We start from the raw sequence: 15126 nt of genomic DNA on the forward strand, positions 1-15126 counted from the left end.
TAAAATGTTTGTAGTACTTGTCGTCGTTGTTCAGTGGGAGATATGAGGTTGAGGAAGATGCAACATTATGCTGTTTAACGATAGATATTTTCCCCTCCTAATCCCCTTTTTAGAACCAGTATTCAATTTTATAGCAAAAGTTACATATGGCCATGTAAGTTAAGACCATACCAATTCTCTAGCAACGCAGTAAGGCTCAGACGCTCCATAAGGCAATACAAGGCCAGGACAATTTGGGGCATCTTTGCTGGTCCCAGGCACTCCATGCTCCCCATCTGGATTTGGGCCTGAAAGACCAAGGAGAAGTGTGGGTCAGTTGTCAGCAAGCACCATTTGTGACATTTCACAACATCATCACTGATCATAGGGCGCGTCTGTTAAGGCATCAACCTTAGCTTCTCATTTCCTGGCATTTTGGAGTTTGAGCTAACATGAGATAGCCTTAACTCTGTTTTTTTAAACCAGCAGGTTTTTCTTATCATTGAATATATGTTTCCTGCGGAAAAATGGGCAGGCATTCTAATCACAGTTATGAGATAACATTAACCAAACAATCTTCTTGCATCTGCCTCCTCCCCCTTGCCTAGTCAGTTTGGACTCAGGAATAGGACCATGTTTTGTTGCCAGTGGTGATGCTTTTGGGGTTGCTAAGCAGGCTCTGTCAGTTAACTCCAGTGCTGCTTTACTTCCTCCCTTGAGATCATGTCACTGTCATATTATTTTTCCCTGGTACACCTTTTGGGAATCACTCTTGCAAAGTATAAAATGATCCATTACACACATGCACACACACATGGACTTGGATCTTGAGGTTCATTATGCAAGCAGAAAGGCACTTCTCCTTGCACAAGGAGTGCATGGGCAATTTCTGCCAATCCCCCTCCATCAACAGCCCACTGTGCCATGAAGCACATTACCCCCAAATACCTCCTTGGCATTTGTCCACGATGTGTTTACAACCATGCATTAGCCAGTTTTATTTTCAGCTTTTAATTGCAGCATATGTTGTGTTCCTTGGATATGTGCCCTGTCAACCATTTGCCATCTTTTAACTTTTAAGATGATAGCAGTACACACACAAGAGGGCAGTATCCAATGCTCCTGCTTCACTTACTCTGTTGACGTAGCACTAGCGTAAATGACCTCTAGTGCAACAGCAATAGTGTATGCTGAAATAGCTACTGCCTTTGTGTTAGGGGTTGCTTACGCTAGCGTTACATCAATGCCATGAGCAGAATGGCAGTATTGGGTACTGCTCCAAAAGTTTTTTTACTTTAGTTTTTCTTGTTTAAAAATAAAGGCAGAAAACATTCTGATGTGGTATCCAATGCAAGGTGATACTATTAACTTCTTTCATGTTTTACTGTATTAAAGTAGCATACAGGATTGTGTCTTTCCATATGTTTGCATTGTCTTCCATAGCCTTATCAAACTTCCCACAGATTTATTCATTTAATATTTGTACAATATTTATATACCACTCCACATCAGAAGATTTCGGAGCGGTGAACAACAAAGGTAAAAGAATAAAACACCAGGTTAAAATGGTTAAAACATTTTTTAAAAGACAAATTCCAATAAGGTCGAATTTAATAAATCATGGATGGTCACGCAAGGAAGGCTTCTCGAAATAACAATGTCTTCAGGAGGCACCAGAAAGAACACAACATTGGCGCTTGCCTGACCTCCAAAGGCAGGGAGTTCCACAGGAAAGGGGCCACTACACTGAAGCTCTTTTCCTGGTGGACTCCAACCAGGCCATGAGTCCATGTGGAACCACCAGGAACATGCACTCCGACGACCTCAGTAACTGGGCGGGTTGGTAAGGGAGAAGGTGCTCTCTCAGGTATCCTGGTCCCAAGTTGTTTAGGGCTTATTACACTAGTACTAGAACCTTAAACCTGGCCCGGTAGTGAATAGGTAGCCATTGCAGATTCCTCAGCAAAGGAGTTGCATGCTGAAAAGGGGCAGCTCCCGACAACAGCCGAGCTGCTGCATTCTGTACCAGCTCCAGCTTCTGGACCAGCCTTAAGGGCAGCCCCACGTAGAGTGCATTGCAGTAATCCAGTCTTGAGGTTACTAGTTTTAGAAGAAAGAAACTTTGCCAATAAGTATATATTGACATTTAAAATGGTAATGCAACATACTTCTACAAGATTTATTTCTGTTATTCCATACTGTGAAGTCTTGATGTGTTGAGAAACAGCCTCGGGTCTGTTCAGTTGTTTGTATATAAAGAGTAAGAGAAGATATGCCAACTTAAATTTATAAACCCAAAGTGGATTTGTTAAGCTTCACCAATTCTATAATAATGTCGGACAAGCACTTAACAGTATTTTTTCAGCTGGTACATGTTAAGAGTTCTGCCAGCTGCTATCTCTTATATTCAGGCAGTACTGTGTAAAGCACAAGTTGTCCAAACCTAAGTGCAAAACAACATATTTGCAGAATGGATTAAACTGTTCCTAGAACTGTATGGGTAGGATTAACTTGGCAGACAATATTACATATTTATGTTGGGATGCATCAGTTGCAGAAATGAGTCCAGTTGGCAACATGAAATGTATATAGTGTGCTAAAATTGCTATGCCATTAAGCAAAAGTCATTGATGTATCATTGGATCTACATGACTTAGAAGTTTGTCCCTCTCTTCCCCCAAATAGGATAATATTTGTGCTATTTTCACGGTTCTTGAATTATTATATTCATATTTCAAATATACAAATGAGACTTATACAAAAACACACATATTATAAACACGTAAGCCCAGGGGTAGGCAATATGGTGCCTACTCCAGTGCACCCCCAGACACCTTCTTGGAACCCACCAAGATGCCCAACCCCTTCCACTAAAAAAAAAAAGAAAAAGATCGGGGATGAGCCCGTGTGTCCCAAATTCTCCATCATGTCTTGGTCATCGGCTTCATCATCTTCCACATCTTGGAAAGTGGGGTGCGTTCTCTAGACATGGAGGGTTTTCATGCAGTTTAGAATTCTGAAAGATCAAGATCACGCTGGAAGCCTCCTCAAGTAAAAAAGGCTCTGCACTAGAAAGGTACACCTTCGCGACACAGGGAGGGCGGCAAGGGCACACACGATAATGTGACAGAGGGACAGAGCTAGTGTCTTCATCCTGGCTCTCACCTCATTGTGTGAGGGGCATAATGCCTGAATATTAGATATTGGAGAAGAAATGCTTACAAACATTAATTTAACACCTATCCTTAGTCTAAGAATTACATTAAATACCAAGCAGCATCCTCCATTAAATCATCGATACAACAGCATGAATATTTGTGTTTTTAATAGTTTTGTTTTCAAGTACTGTCAACTGTGGCTTTGGCAAGAGTAGTTTAAAGGGGCCACTATAAATAATTCAGAGCAGACTAAAACTCTGCAAGCATCTTGTCCATAATAAGTGCAGAAGGATTCCAAAGCCCCAACAATAAAGTGTATAAACTTTATTGAGTAGATTTAGCTCCCTTTTGATTGTAATGTGTCTAGACATGGGTAACTAAGTATTAAACTGCAGAAAAAGTTAGATGCATTTAAATGTAAGATGTATGCATTGAGTTAAAATGTGGAATAAATGTGGTGGATTCTGCATGAGGTAGTGCCAAAGAGCTGGTCTCTCTGGAAACTGTGCTGCTCACTAGTCTGAAAGCCCTTCTTCTTGGGGCCAAACTACATGTGGCATTAAATGGATCTTTGTATCTAACTATGGGGATTTTAAAATCCAAATTGCATCTGCTGGAGGGGCGGGGCTGATAATTATAATCGGCTTAAAGCAGGCGTGGATTGGGTGGCCACTGATGAATTGCCAAAAAAGATGAAATGCATCACTAAAAAAGAGGACACTGATTTGCATACCATTTGCTTATGGTAAGGGGTATGTAGAGATGCAAATTTAGAAATTATTATAATTTAAATAGAGATACAACACATCTCACCATATACCGCGACCAGGTGACCTGTGTGCCGGCCTATTCAATCTGCTGTTCAGGTGTTGACAGGCAATGCTTCGTATGGTTATTTGGGCAGGACAGCTCTTCAAGTAAAGGACCTTCAAATAGAGGAGTGTCTCTGTAAAGGGGGACACCTGGGTAACCTAGGCTGCATGGAGGGATAATTTGCCAATGTGGGATTTTCCCTCAAAACAAATAAGCCCCTGAGGGATTTTCCTCAGTACCATGGTAGGAAAGAAAGGGTTAAATTACCCCTCCACACTTGCTCCAATTCCATTTATTATCACACAACTGATGCAGTTTGCATTTCTGAATTCCCTTAAGTTAGATGCAAAGATCTATGTAATGCCATGTGTAGGTGTGGCCTTTATTCGCAGATGGCATTGGACATAGTTATTCACTGCTGAGATAAAAGCATCCTGCATGTTCAGAGACCTTCTCTTCACTATTCATCTGTTCCAGGACTGAGCTCTGGATTGGAAATACGATTTTAGCGTAAGCTCTGATGTCTGATGGACTTGGCTTAGGCCAGGATATATCATGCAGTTATTGTGACTAAACTAGACTGGCATTAATTTCTCCCTTGGTTTTTGCCTTCCAGAATATGTGTTAGAATCAGTGCTGTCACACTGTTATTAAGCTGATAAGAAAGAGAATGGCATTGCTCAAATGTTGAAATGGCACGCTTTTGTCTGTTTTGCTTCTAGTAAATCTTGGCTGTCAACGAGCTTTTATGGCTTTTGAAAATCCTACAGATGGCATGGCAAAGATGCTTTAAAAACCATAACTAATCAGTCTTGTAATAACTCTTGTTACGATTAATCTGTATGTTAGTTGGAAAGCACACATTCCTGTTATAGAAGATTTTTATTTCCACAGGAAATACTTCATCCTGGATGCCTTGTAACTAGAAAGGCACATCTAACTTAATTTAGAAAATCAATACAGGCGGGATATCTTGACACAGTAGAATTTGTTCAGAAGTTCATACAAAATCCTATTACTTCAAAGAAACTGCAGCTGTTTTCCCTTTTGCCATAAATTTCAAGGATTGGCTGTGGTGCTGTTTGAAATCTTGCTCTGGAAGCAAGAGAATACGATAGGGGAATATCGAATTGTGCCCCAGTGCTAAGGATGGTGCGCTAGTGTAAACCAAAGCTTGCGCAACACAACTAGTGCTTGCTAGGGCAGTGGGAAAAAGTGGTGACTTGCCGCCAAAATGTGGTGGTGATACTAACATTTGGCAGCAAATCACCTAGCAAATGCTAGTCATGCTACACAAGTGTTGCTTTATGCTAGTGTAATGTCATTAGTGCTAGCTCTAGGGCACATTTGGATACTGCCCATACATTCTTAAGTGAAGAGGTTATATATATGTACAAAATAACTGACGTAACTGACGTTAAAATAGGTCTGGTACGGCCATGCAATTTGTTGTTCACTTGTGGCAAGCAGCAGTTACTGGCCACCTGCCACTGCCTCCTTGCCTGTGCACCCTCCCCCCCATCTGCCTGCAGTGGTAAAATCTGAAGCACGGCAGCTTGTCATGACAAGGTGTAAACTCCCTGCCACCATTAACATAATACCCAATTTCTGAGGATCAACATGACTGAAATCCCGCACATAGCTCCCTGGGCATGAGCTCCATTGAACTCGGCGGTGTTTTCTTTTGACTGCATGGGTTCAACTTGAAAAACACATTGAGCTTTGACAAAAAGCTGAAAGATAGCTGAAATGTAACCTTCTGCTTCGTTTGTTTATTTAAAATTGTTTTAATCGTATACAATAATTAGAAATATCAACGATCTTGTCAAGAAATGTTACCGTTTAAACTGCTGATTTGAAGAAGGAACCTGTGAAAGAAAAGGAAAGAAAACAATCTACTTGATTGTTTTCCTCATTTTCTGACTTCTTCTGGGACAGCCAAACTAGGATGGGTAACTCTAGGAGCCCAAATTGGCAGCAAGTATCATTATATAAATTAGTGAGAAATATAACTCCTCAGTCGGCTAACAACCCTGTGCAGCAGGTTGTATTGCATTGCTCGCATCTTAGGCACTGCCCTACACCTATAGGTGCTGGTGAAATTAAGGTCTACATCACAGAGGAAGAAGCAGACCTGGTGAAGCACTTCCAGGGTTTGACTACCCCTGAACAAGGGGAGCTACTGTTTCACTTGTGCTCTCTTCAGGAATTACTGAATTACCATCAGACTAGAGGGGATAAATCACAGGATGAAGTGAATGCTAGTTCAAGTTGCATTTGCATGAAGGATTAGCTACCTTGGAAAAACTACCACCCCCAGATGAAGCTGCTTTGTTAGCATGGTTTAAGCTTCTGCCACCCAAGGCACAGGAATTATCCATTAGGGGTCTACTTTTTCTGCAAGATTCTTTGTCCTCCCTCATGAGAGATGAGAGGGGTGTTCTCACTTCACCACTGGCGCACTCGTATTCAGGGATAACTCCTCCTTTGGACATTTGCTCTACCTCTTGATCCCCCCCCCCCCAGTCTCTTTAAACTGTTGACTAAGCAGCAGACAGGTTGAAAAAACATATTTAGATTTAAAGATTCTGTCTTGGAATATTTCCGGATGGCATGGCCAGATAGTGGATAAAGAGGACATTACATACCTACAACAGATTCAGATAATTTTCTTACAAGAAACTTGGGTGGAGGACGTTTCCTGTCTACAACTGCAGGGTTACAGGACATTCTCTAAAGCCACTGTCAGACGTCATAAAAGGGGCCGCTGCTGTGGTGGGCTGGCAGTGTTTGTTTCGGTAGAACTAGATGGTAGCTGCCAAATGATAGAACCCCAGTTGCATAATAACATCCTGATGTTACAGGTTATCACTAATGGTACCTCCCTTTTCTGTATTAATGCTTATGTTCCACCAGAAAACTCATCACCGTCACCCCAAGATACGTGGTTATCTTTGGAATCTGGTCTGGGAAATTACGAGTGCCAGTCTGACAATTCCCACGTTATTTTGGGAGGTGACCTAAATGCTCGGATAGGACTGTCAAGGGCTCCTTGGCGGCCTCTTTCAGTCTAATCCAGTAGCCAAGTCCAGACACAGACAAAGGGATTTTTTTCAAAGCTTTATTCCTTTTTTACAACCTAACAACTCTACTATTAGCAACTAGCTATGAGCAGCAGAGTACCTATGCCCTCAGTTGGAACAGTTGGTCCCCGTTTGAAGGAGAATCACTGGCAGACCCTGAATTTATGGGCTAGGGAGAGTCCCTTCCCTTTTTCCTTGGATCCTCTGGGCGCAACCGTTGCTTGCGCGCCAACCAGGCACTACGCCTCCTTTCTGTGCCCTCCCTTTGGCGCCGCTCCCTGCGTCGGCGTTGCGCATCCAGCAAGCCCTCTTCCCGCGCTCTCTCACTCCTGGGACCGCTGTCTATGTCAGGAATGCCAGTGGGAGGAATCTCTGCCAGCTGTTGGCCCTGGGAAGGATGAGTGCGCTCCTCTCCCAGGAGCAGCTGCTCCACCTCAGAATCAGAACTACTCTGGGATTCTATGGGTTCAGTGTCCACCCTGACAAGGACAGACTAATTCAGAGCTGTTTAAACATTTTGGTCTTTGCCTGAATGACCTATTCTGTCTGGACAGGCATTCTCAAGGCAGGAAGTTTAACAGGAATGGTCATAGCCTTATTATGCTGTGTTACAAGTGTTTCCTATTAATTTTGAATGGTAGTTCGAAAGATATATCTTCCGGGCATTACACATTGCTTTCTTCTAGGGACCAGTGTAGTACATTATTTTTTGATTTCTCCAAATCTAATCCCGGATGTAAAAAGTTTCTCAGTTGAAGATCGGCCAGAGAGCGACTATGTTCCTGTTAAGCTTGTAATTCAATTGCCAGTTAAGCCAACTCAGGAACAAAGCACATATTCTTTTGAAATGGTCACTGCTGGCCATAGATGGCTCAAATGGTCTGAGTCCACAAGTTCAGTGATAACTGACTTGTTATATAGCCCGACTTTACTGGGACTGAGAAATCAAATTCTAGTGGGTCATTTGGAGGTCTTGGAGGGTTATCAGCAAATTGCCAAGTACTTAAAACCTTTTCTGGTGCAATCTGGTCCCATGCCTGCCCCCCCACCCAGGTAGAACCAGCTGGTATGATAAGGAATGCAGGAACATGAAAAAAGAATTAGTAAGGATTACCCATAGCTTTAAGCGCTTCAGATCAGAGGAGTGTTATAAGACTTTAATTACAACCCGTTCATCTTATAGTTTCTAATGAAAAAGAAGAAGGCGGAGTCTATTAGACAAAGATGGATGGAGTTGGGATTGGCAGCAAGACAAAAAGATGTCAAATTTTGGAATTTGATAAATTCAGAGCTATACTTTTTCATGCTCAGATTAGAATCCCAAATCCCTGGTTCATTATCAACATTTTGAAAACATTTTCCAGGGACCCGCCCCTATAGAGGTTAATCCTGCTTGTATGGATCTCCCTGACTGACCACTGGTCTCAGTCTCGGAGATCAAACATTTACTCCATAACCTGGTATCTGGCAAAGCACTGGTGAAGATATGCTCCCCCCAGAATTATTTAAATGCAATCTTGCCTGGTGGGCCCCAGTGCTGGTGAAGTTGTTTTTTCACATATTAAACTAACTGGAATCCTCTCTGCCGGGTGGGGGTCCAGCATTATAGTTCCGCTGTATAAAAAGGGCGAAAGATCAGACCCTAAGAATTACAGGCCAATGAGCCTTTTGGAAGTAGTTTCTAAAGTGTACGGAAGATTCCTGTTGAATAAATTGGAAGCGTGGGCAGAAGAAAACAACATTTTTGTAGATGAACAAGCAGGTTTTTGGTAGGGGAGGAGCACAATTGACCAATGTTTTGTGCTGTTCCATCTGATTTGTAAAAGTCTGAATAGGCCTGGAGGCAGATTGTATGTAGCCTTTGTGGACTTTACTTCTGCATTTGATCTAATAGATAGAAATGGTTTATGGGAAAAATTGTCATATACAAACATTAATAAGCGGTTGCTGGTTTTGGTGCAGAAAATCCACTCTCATACAGATCTGAAAGTTCGTAATGGTCTGTCAGGAGCACTCTCCAGAAAAGTCAACACCAGAAGAGGTGTCAGTCAGGGCTGTATACTGGCCCCCTTTTTGTTCAATTTTTATGTGAACAGTTTAGTGGCAGATTTAAATTCCCTGGATCACTTCCCCCCATCTTTGGGACCCCGAAAGCACAAGTGTTACTTTTTGCAGATGATATGGCCCTTCTCTCAACCACTCTAGTTGGTCTAAGGAGACTTTTAAATAAACTTAGTTTGGTCTGGAGAAGTTGGTTATAAATTATTCCAAAACCAAGGTTATGGTTTTTTCTAAAAGGAAACGACTACATAAATGGTGCCTGGATGAGTGCATAATCAAACAATGTCCTAGCTTCAAATATTTGGGGGTACAATTCTCCTCAAATGGCAATTGGAAACCCCATATAGAGGCAGTAAAGCTTGCCACCTGGATGACTGCTAAAGCAACCCTATCTTTCGGGTGGTGCAATGGTAGTTCTCTGGTTGGCCCAACCTTGGAAATATAGCTAAAGTGCTTCCCCAGCTTCTGTATGGTGTAGAGATATGGCGTCAGGGTCATGCCCCAGCAGTTGAGACCATTCAAAATAAATTTTTGAGAGAGCTGCTGGCACTTCCACCGGGAGTCCCTTCTTCCCTGCTAAGATTGGAAGCTGGAATTATGTCTATCAAAGCAAGAACAGACAAAGCTCTCATCCTTTATGGGAAAAGACTACTGAGCACCACTGATGGAAACCTGGCAAAACAAAGCTTTCTTGAGCAAACTGATAAGGGTGGTTGGGCCCAGCATTGGCTAGTGCTGTCTCAGGCCTATTTTGAGGATCCCCGCGATTCCCTAACTCTCTTGGATAAGTGGAGTATCAGAGACAGAATCTCCAAAGCAGATTGCCATGAAAGTATTCTGGCTAGCCAATGCCAGGCCTTCTCACCATGGTTTTATCTTTTCAAAAGAGGACAATATTTACAACAGTGTTTCCAGGATTTAACTTTTGTGGCTCCCAGGAAGGCTTTTACAGCTCTTCGTTTTCAAACCATGCCAACTGCTTACTTGGATGGGAAGTACAATGGGATCCCTCTGGCTCAGCGGACCTGTATTTGTGGAAGTTGAGGATATAGTACATTATCTTCTGCATTTCCCCTTGTATGAGGAACCTAGGACCCACCTTTTGGGGGGTCTCCTGAAAAGTAGAGCTGGCAGATCTCCTGTGGAAATGATCTGTGATCTATTGGAAGACTATAACAAATGTATTACAATGAGGGTAGCATCTTTTGCAGTAGCAGCTCAAAAAATCCGCCGTTACTTTTTAATGACATCTGCTGTGAATTGCCAAGGAGATAATTTATCGTAACATAAACCAGTATGAGCTTGGCCAGTTTGTTCGTTTGGTATATTTTCGTTATATAAACTGTTTTTATTCTTAGCATCAGTTTTTAATGAACTTTTTTTAATGCTTGTATGTTTATTTTGTTTTACTGTGGCCTGTTCTTAGCATTTTTTTAAAAAAAATATTTCTTATTTTCTATTTCTATTTTTTGTATAGCCCCCTGGATTCTGTTTTTAGGTATTCATTATCTGATGTTTTGGCTTTGGGCTTATATTATATATAACTGTATTGTAACATATTTGTAAAGGCCTTTGTGCTATGGACAAATAATAATAAACAACTTCTTATATGCGCCTTCTTCTAGGCAACTTCCTCTATAGCGTGGCTGGTACTCCAGATGTTTTGGCCTATAATTCACATCTGCCCTAGTCAGCATAGCCAATAGTGATGGATGATGGGAGTTGTAGTCCAAGACATCTGGAGGCCCACAAGATGTCCACCTCTGTTCTATGCTTATCTGTCAGAAGCAACAGTAAAACCAGAATGCCTCATTTTCACACCATTCACTTGCCAGAGTAGTTAATCTGGTACCCTGGCAGATAATATCATCCCTTCTGCTCTGAGTAATGTCTCCTGCATTCCCCCTCTCCTCCACAACACCCCTGCCTGCCTGTTTGCACAGTCAGAGCTATCGCCATTGCCCCTCCTGGCCATTTAAAGCTAGGATTGGTGGTATAAATTGCCCATACTTGAGTTTCAAACTGAAAGTACAGATAAGCGCTGATTTTGTGTATTATGAGCGTTTTCATTTGTACAGTATGTATTTTAATTGTTTTTGTATTTTCCTTTTATTTATACTGGAAAGTTATGTTGAAGGGCAGTATAGAAACTTGCATAATAAATAATAAATCCTGGCTGTTGGTATGGTCCAGCCTCTTTGGCCAAACACTCATTATGGCAAGAATATAGAAGAAACTGCATGTGTAGCTTCTGTTTCTATGTGCTTCATTTATGCATTACCAGCTCAGTTAAGGGTGCAATCCTATGCATGTTTAGACAGAAAAAGGTCCTACAGCTCCCATCATTCCTCAGCTAGCTTAGCTGGCTGGGGAATGTTGGGAGGTGTAGTACTCTTTGCTGTCTAAACATGATAGGATTGTGCTCTTCATATGTGAACAGTGTCCTTGCTTTCTTTCTTTTCTCCCCTCCCTCTGCCTTTAAGAGTCAGGGAGATAAGAGAGACATAGCTACCATGGGATGCATTTGACTTGAGGGCTCATACATTGTGCAGGTCTGTACTAGGTGATACCTTTATGCCCCAAGTACTGCATGAAAAGATAATAGAATGCACAATAGTATATATCACTTATGTAGGTGGCCTGGGACAAGTTCAAGATATAAAGAAAAGTTCAGATAGATAGGAACGATGTCCAATAGATAGGAGTCCTCTTAAAGCTCTGAATTTCTGGTAACAGAATTGTAGGCAGGTTACCTCAGAAGTAAATCCCTCTTAACTTAATGAGACTTACTCTCTAGATAGTATTTTAGGATTGCAGTGTCTGTTACTTTTGATTCATAAAAAATGTTGGCTATCAGAAGGACTATAGTGGAAACTGCTATTGCTGCCTAACACTGTATTTATTCCAAAGAGCTGCACTGTGCGTTTAATTAATAGACTGGTTTTCAATATGTTGGGGTTTCTATTTGCAACAGCTGCAGAGAAGGTGCACTGAAGATTCTTCCATGGAATGAGCAGAAGCATAGGGAAGAAGACTGGTGTGAAAGACCAGCATGCAGGTAGGTATATGTGATTTGCATATGTGCACATACAGATGAATCTATATGGATATTTGCATTGGTGAATTGTGATTCACCATCTGTGTTCTGACCCTGTAGGCCCAAGGTATCTATTGGGATCCCTGCATATGCAGGAGTTTCCCCATTCTCTTGTGGGAGGGGAAACCCATAGAATGTATGGAGCATTTTTCTTTTTTCTGGAGAATGCACAGAGCTCTGGGTTGTAGCCATGAGGCTACAGAGCTCTGGGTTGTAGCCATGAGCCATTTCCAAAGCTTTGAGCATATACAGAAGAAGAAACATGTATGAATGCCAAAGGAATCATTACATATGAGCTGTTGCAGAGTAATGCAGACTACCCAATGTGGGCTTTGCAATAATTTTGAAGTATTCTTTACTTAGTAAGTCTTTTCACTTGGGCCACAGGATTTTAAGCTGTGATCCATGGTGAGATTAGAAGCAAGCTTCCAGTACATGGGATCTTTCTGCTACTCTCATCACTGTGAGTGGAAATTCACAGTGAGTGCTGAACTGCACTGCTCCTGTTCTTGGGTTGTATCCAGTGTTAACCTTAACTAGAGTAGACCCATTGAAATGAATGAGACTAAAGTTAGGCTACAATTGGATACAACTCCTTGCTTGGGTAAATCCTGGCAGCCAAGTAATAACTGTGTGTTGGCGGAGCCTTTTCTGCATGTGGAAGCAGGTGTTTATGCCCACAGAGTTTTTTCTACCTATGGGACTTTTCTCCTTATATAGATAGAGTTCTTTGTTCACTTAAAGCACTGGTTAAAAACATGTATATATGTAAACTGGAGTTGATGCAGGGATACGGTTAATTACTCAGGAATAGATGGAAATTCAGTAGGTATAATTAACTTCTCTGTGTGTGCAATTTTAAATCATGTTAAAATGCCTTGTTGTGCTAGAAATACCCTGTGAACTTCAAATTGTGCTCTCCCTGCAGATTTTTTAAAGGTACCAGATCCTCAGAATAGAACTATTTAACATTTAATGTGATTTTTAAAAGATGATGAACCTGAATGAGTCTGGCTAGGATATTGGTCTGCTTTGGATCTACACAACCTATTATCAGAAAGTCCCTTTTTCTTTTTGAAAAATAGTTTTTGAACCCACCTACTTGACTTATATCCATTTGCACTTTTTCACTGATACTAAGTGTACTAAAGCCTATATATACCTTTTTATCATAAACGTTGGCATTTCTTAATGTCGTTTCAAAGTAACGAGTTCTGCATGTAGCAACTGTTTATTTGTGATACTCAGGCTGATGGTTGAACCAGCTCTTCAAGACGAAGGTGAATTTCTATATGACTCCCAACCAGAATTGTTGGAGTACAGGACCAATGAGCTTTCAATAAGCATGGTCACGGACTGGTACTGGAAAAGAGCAGAGGAGATAGAAAACTACTCTATGCAGGTAAATGTAAGATTATAGATATACTTTTTTGCCATGGCTTCAAATGTCAGTTTTCCTATGTTTAAAGCATGCATTCTGGGAGTCTGAATGCATATAATCTTTTCTGCTATAGCTCTCTCTTGTATATTATATATAACAGGCATGTAATATGTAAAGGGAATGCATTTATATGTAATGCTTTGTCTGAGTTAATGTGTTCTATGACTGAAGCCCTTGCTGCCAACTTTATTAGGTGTCTGGATTGTTCAGTGGGTGTTGGAATGAGATTAGTTTGGCCAGCAAAATACCTGACTACTGTCCAGAGGCATACAAAATAAATTGTAAGTTTAAATTAAGGTTTCTCTTAAAAAAATACTCAAAGCGTACAGACAGTAGAGAGAAATTGTTGCTGATGACTACCTTTTCCTAGAGATTCACTTCCAAAGAATGTATAAGAGCTGAATGCCTTTAAAGTAAGGGAGATTTTAGAAAAGCTAACATGGCTTCAGTCCACTGTCTTCTAAAGAGAGGATTATTGTGTTGAGGAATGTGTACATGTAATATAGAAATGTACTCAAACATATCCATATGGATGAGAAAAGGGAATGCTATTGTAAACTGAAACCTCCGGAAGGAGCAAAACCTATGAACGCTGATCCATATCCATCCCTCTCTCTCCTCTCTCCTTTCCTCCCCCCTCTTTTTGTTCTACTTTAGTTTTCCTTTTTATCATGGCTGTGTTTGTTGTGTTGATACAAGCTAAAAAGCGGTCCTCTGTTAAAATATTAATAAAAGAAAGAAAGGAAAGGGAATGCCAGAGATGGCATACAAAACAAAAAAAGGAAAGCAAAATTGTTTATGAATGAAGTATGAATTAAAATATAGGGAGATGGAAAAAAAGAGCAAAGGGTGATGGTATCTTATTATGGGAGGGAAAATGGGAAGGCTGAAGGGAGAAGTGAATTGCTTAATTGTTTATAGGAGGAACATAAGGGTATATCATGGGATGTGAGTGGTGAATGGAAGAACAAACTCTTCAACAGTGACTTCACAGCAAATTGAAACATATATGTAAAGTTTTCCCAGCTATCAGCACACAAAGGTCAGAATATGTAGTTGGGAAATTACTGGATCTCTGTTGTTTCCCATTCGGCCAGAAATTTAACAACCATGTTTCATAAAGCTACCTGGGACTTACTTTATAGGTGCTGAACATGGAAGTTGAATTCAGCTGCTGTGGTTAGTACTGTCTTCTATGAATTTGTCTAATCTCCTTCTAAAGCTGTTTAAGCTGGTGACTTAGCACCGACCTTGTGGCATGCATTCTACATTACCTATGTGCTGCACAAAGAATTTACTGTATGGAATTCATGGCCATAGTTTAGATGGCTTTGAAATTAGATCTGACCAAACTTATGCAGTGCCTATTAGCCATAATACCTATGTGGAACACACAAGTCCAGATGGACTTTACCTCTGAATACCAGCTTTGAGGGGACAAACTCGAAAAGGCTAGGGCCTTTATGCCAGCGGTGTTGAATTTCTTTCAGTCTG

The 15126-nt window shown here is 41.1% G+C and overlaps 1 protein-coding gene across 7 annotated transcripts in view; it reads left to right on the top strand.

Annotated features, from left to right (window-relative positions):
- NBAS (NBAS subunit of NRZ tethering complex) overlaps positions 1-15126 on the top strand; it is a 233290-nt gene that overhangs the window by 85883 nt on the left and 132281 nt on the right. For all 7 annotated transcript variants that reach the window (XR_014786542.1, XR_014786544.1, XR_014786543.1 and 4 more), the window contains exons 22-23: positions 12069-12152; positions 13440-13593. Coding sequence is in view for 4 of the 7 variants with exons in the window: in XM_084826593.1 (XP_084682719.1) it covers positions 12069-12152; positions 13440-13593 (238 nt within the window). In the remaining 3 variants the exon portion in view is untranslated. The remainder of the gene's footprint in view (positions 1-12068; positions 12153-13439; positions 13594-15126) is intronic.

Source organism: Heloderma suspectum, chromosome 1, assembly GCF_057233095.1.
Source record: "Heloderma suspectum isolate Gila_16-S chromosome 1, 16-S_ref, whole genome shotgun sequence".
NCBI lineage: Eukaryota > Metazoa > Chordata > Lepidosauria > Squamata > Helodermatidae > Heloderma > Heloderma suspectum.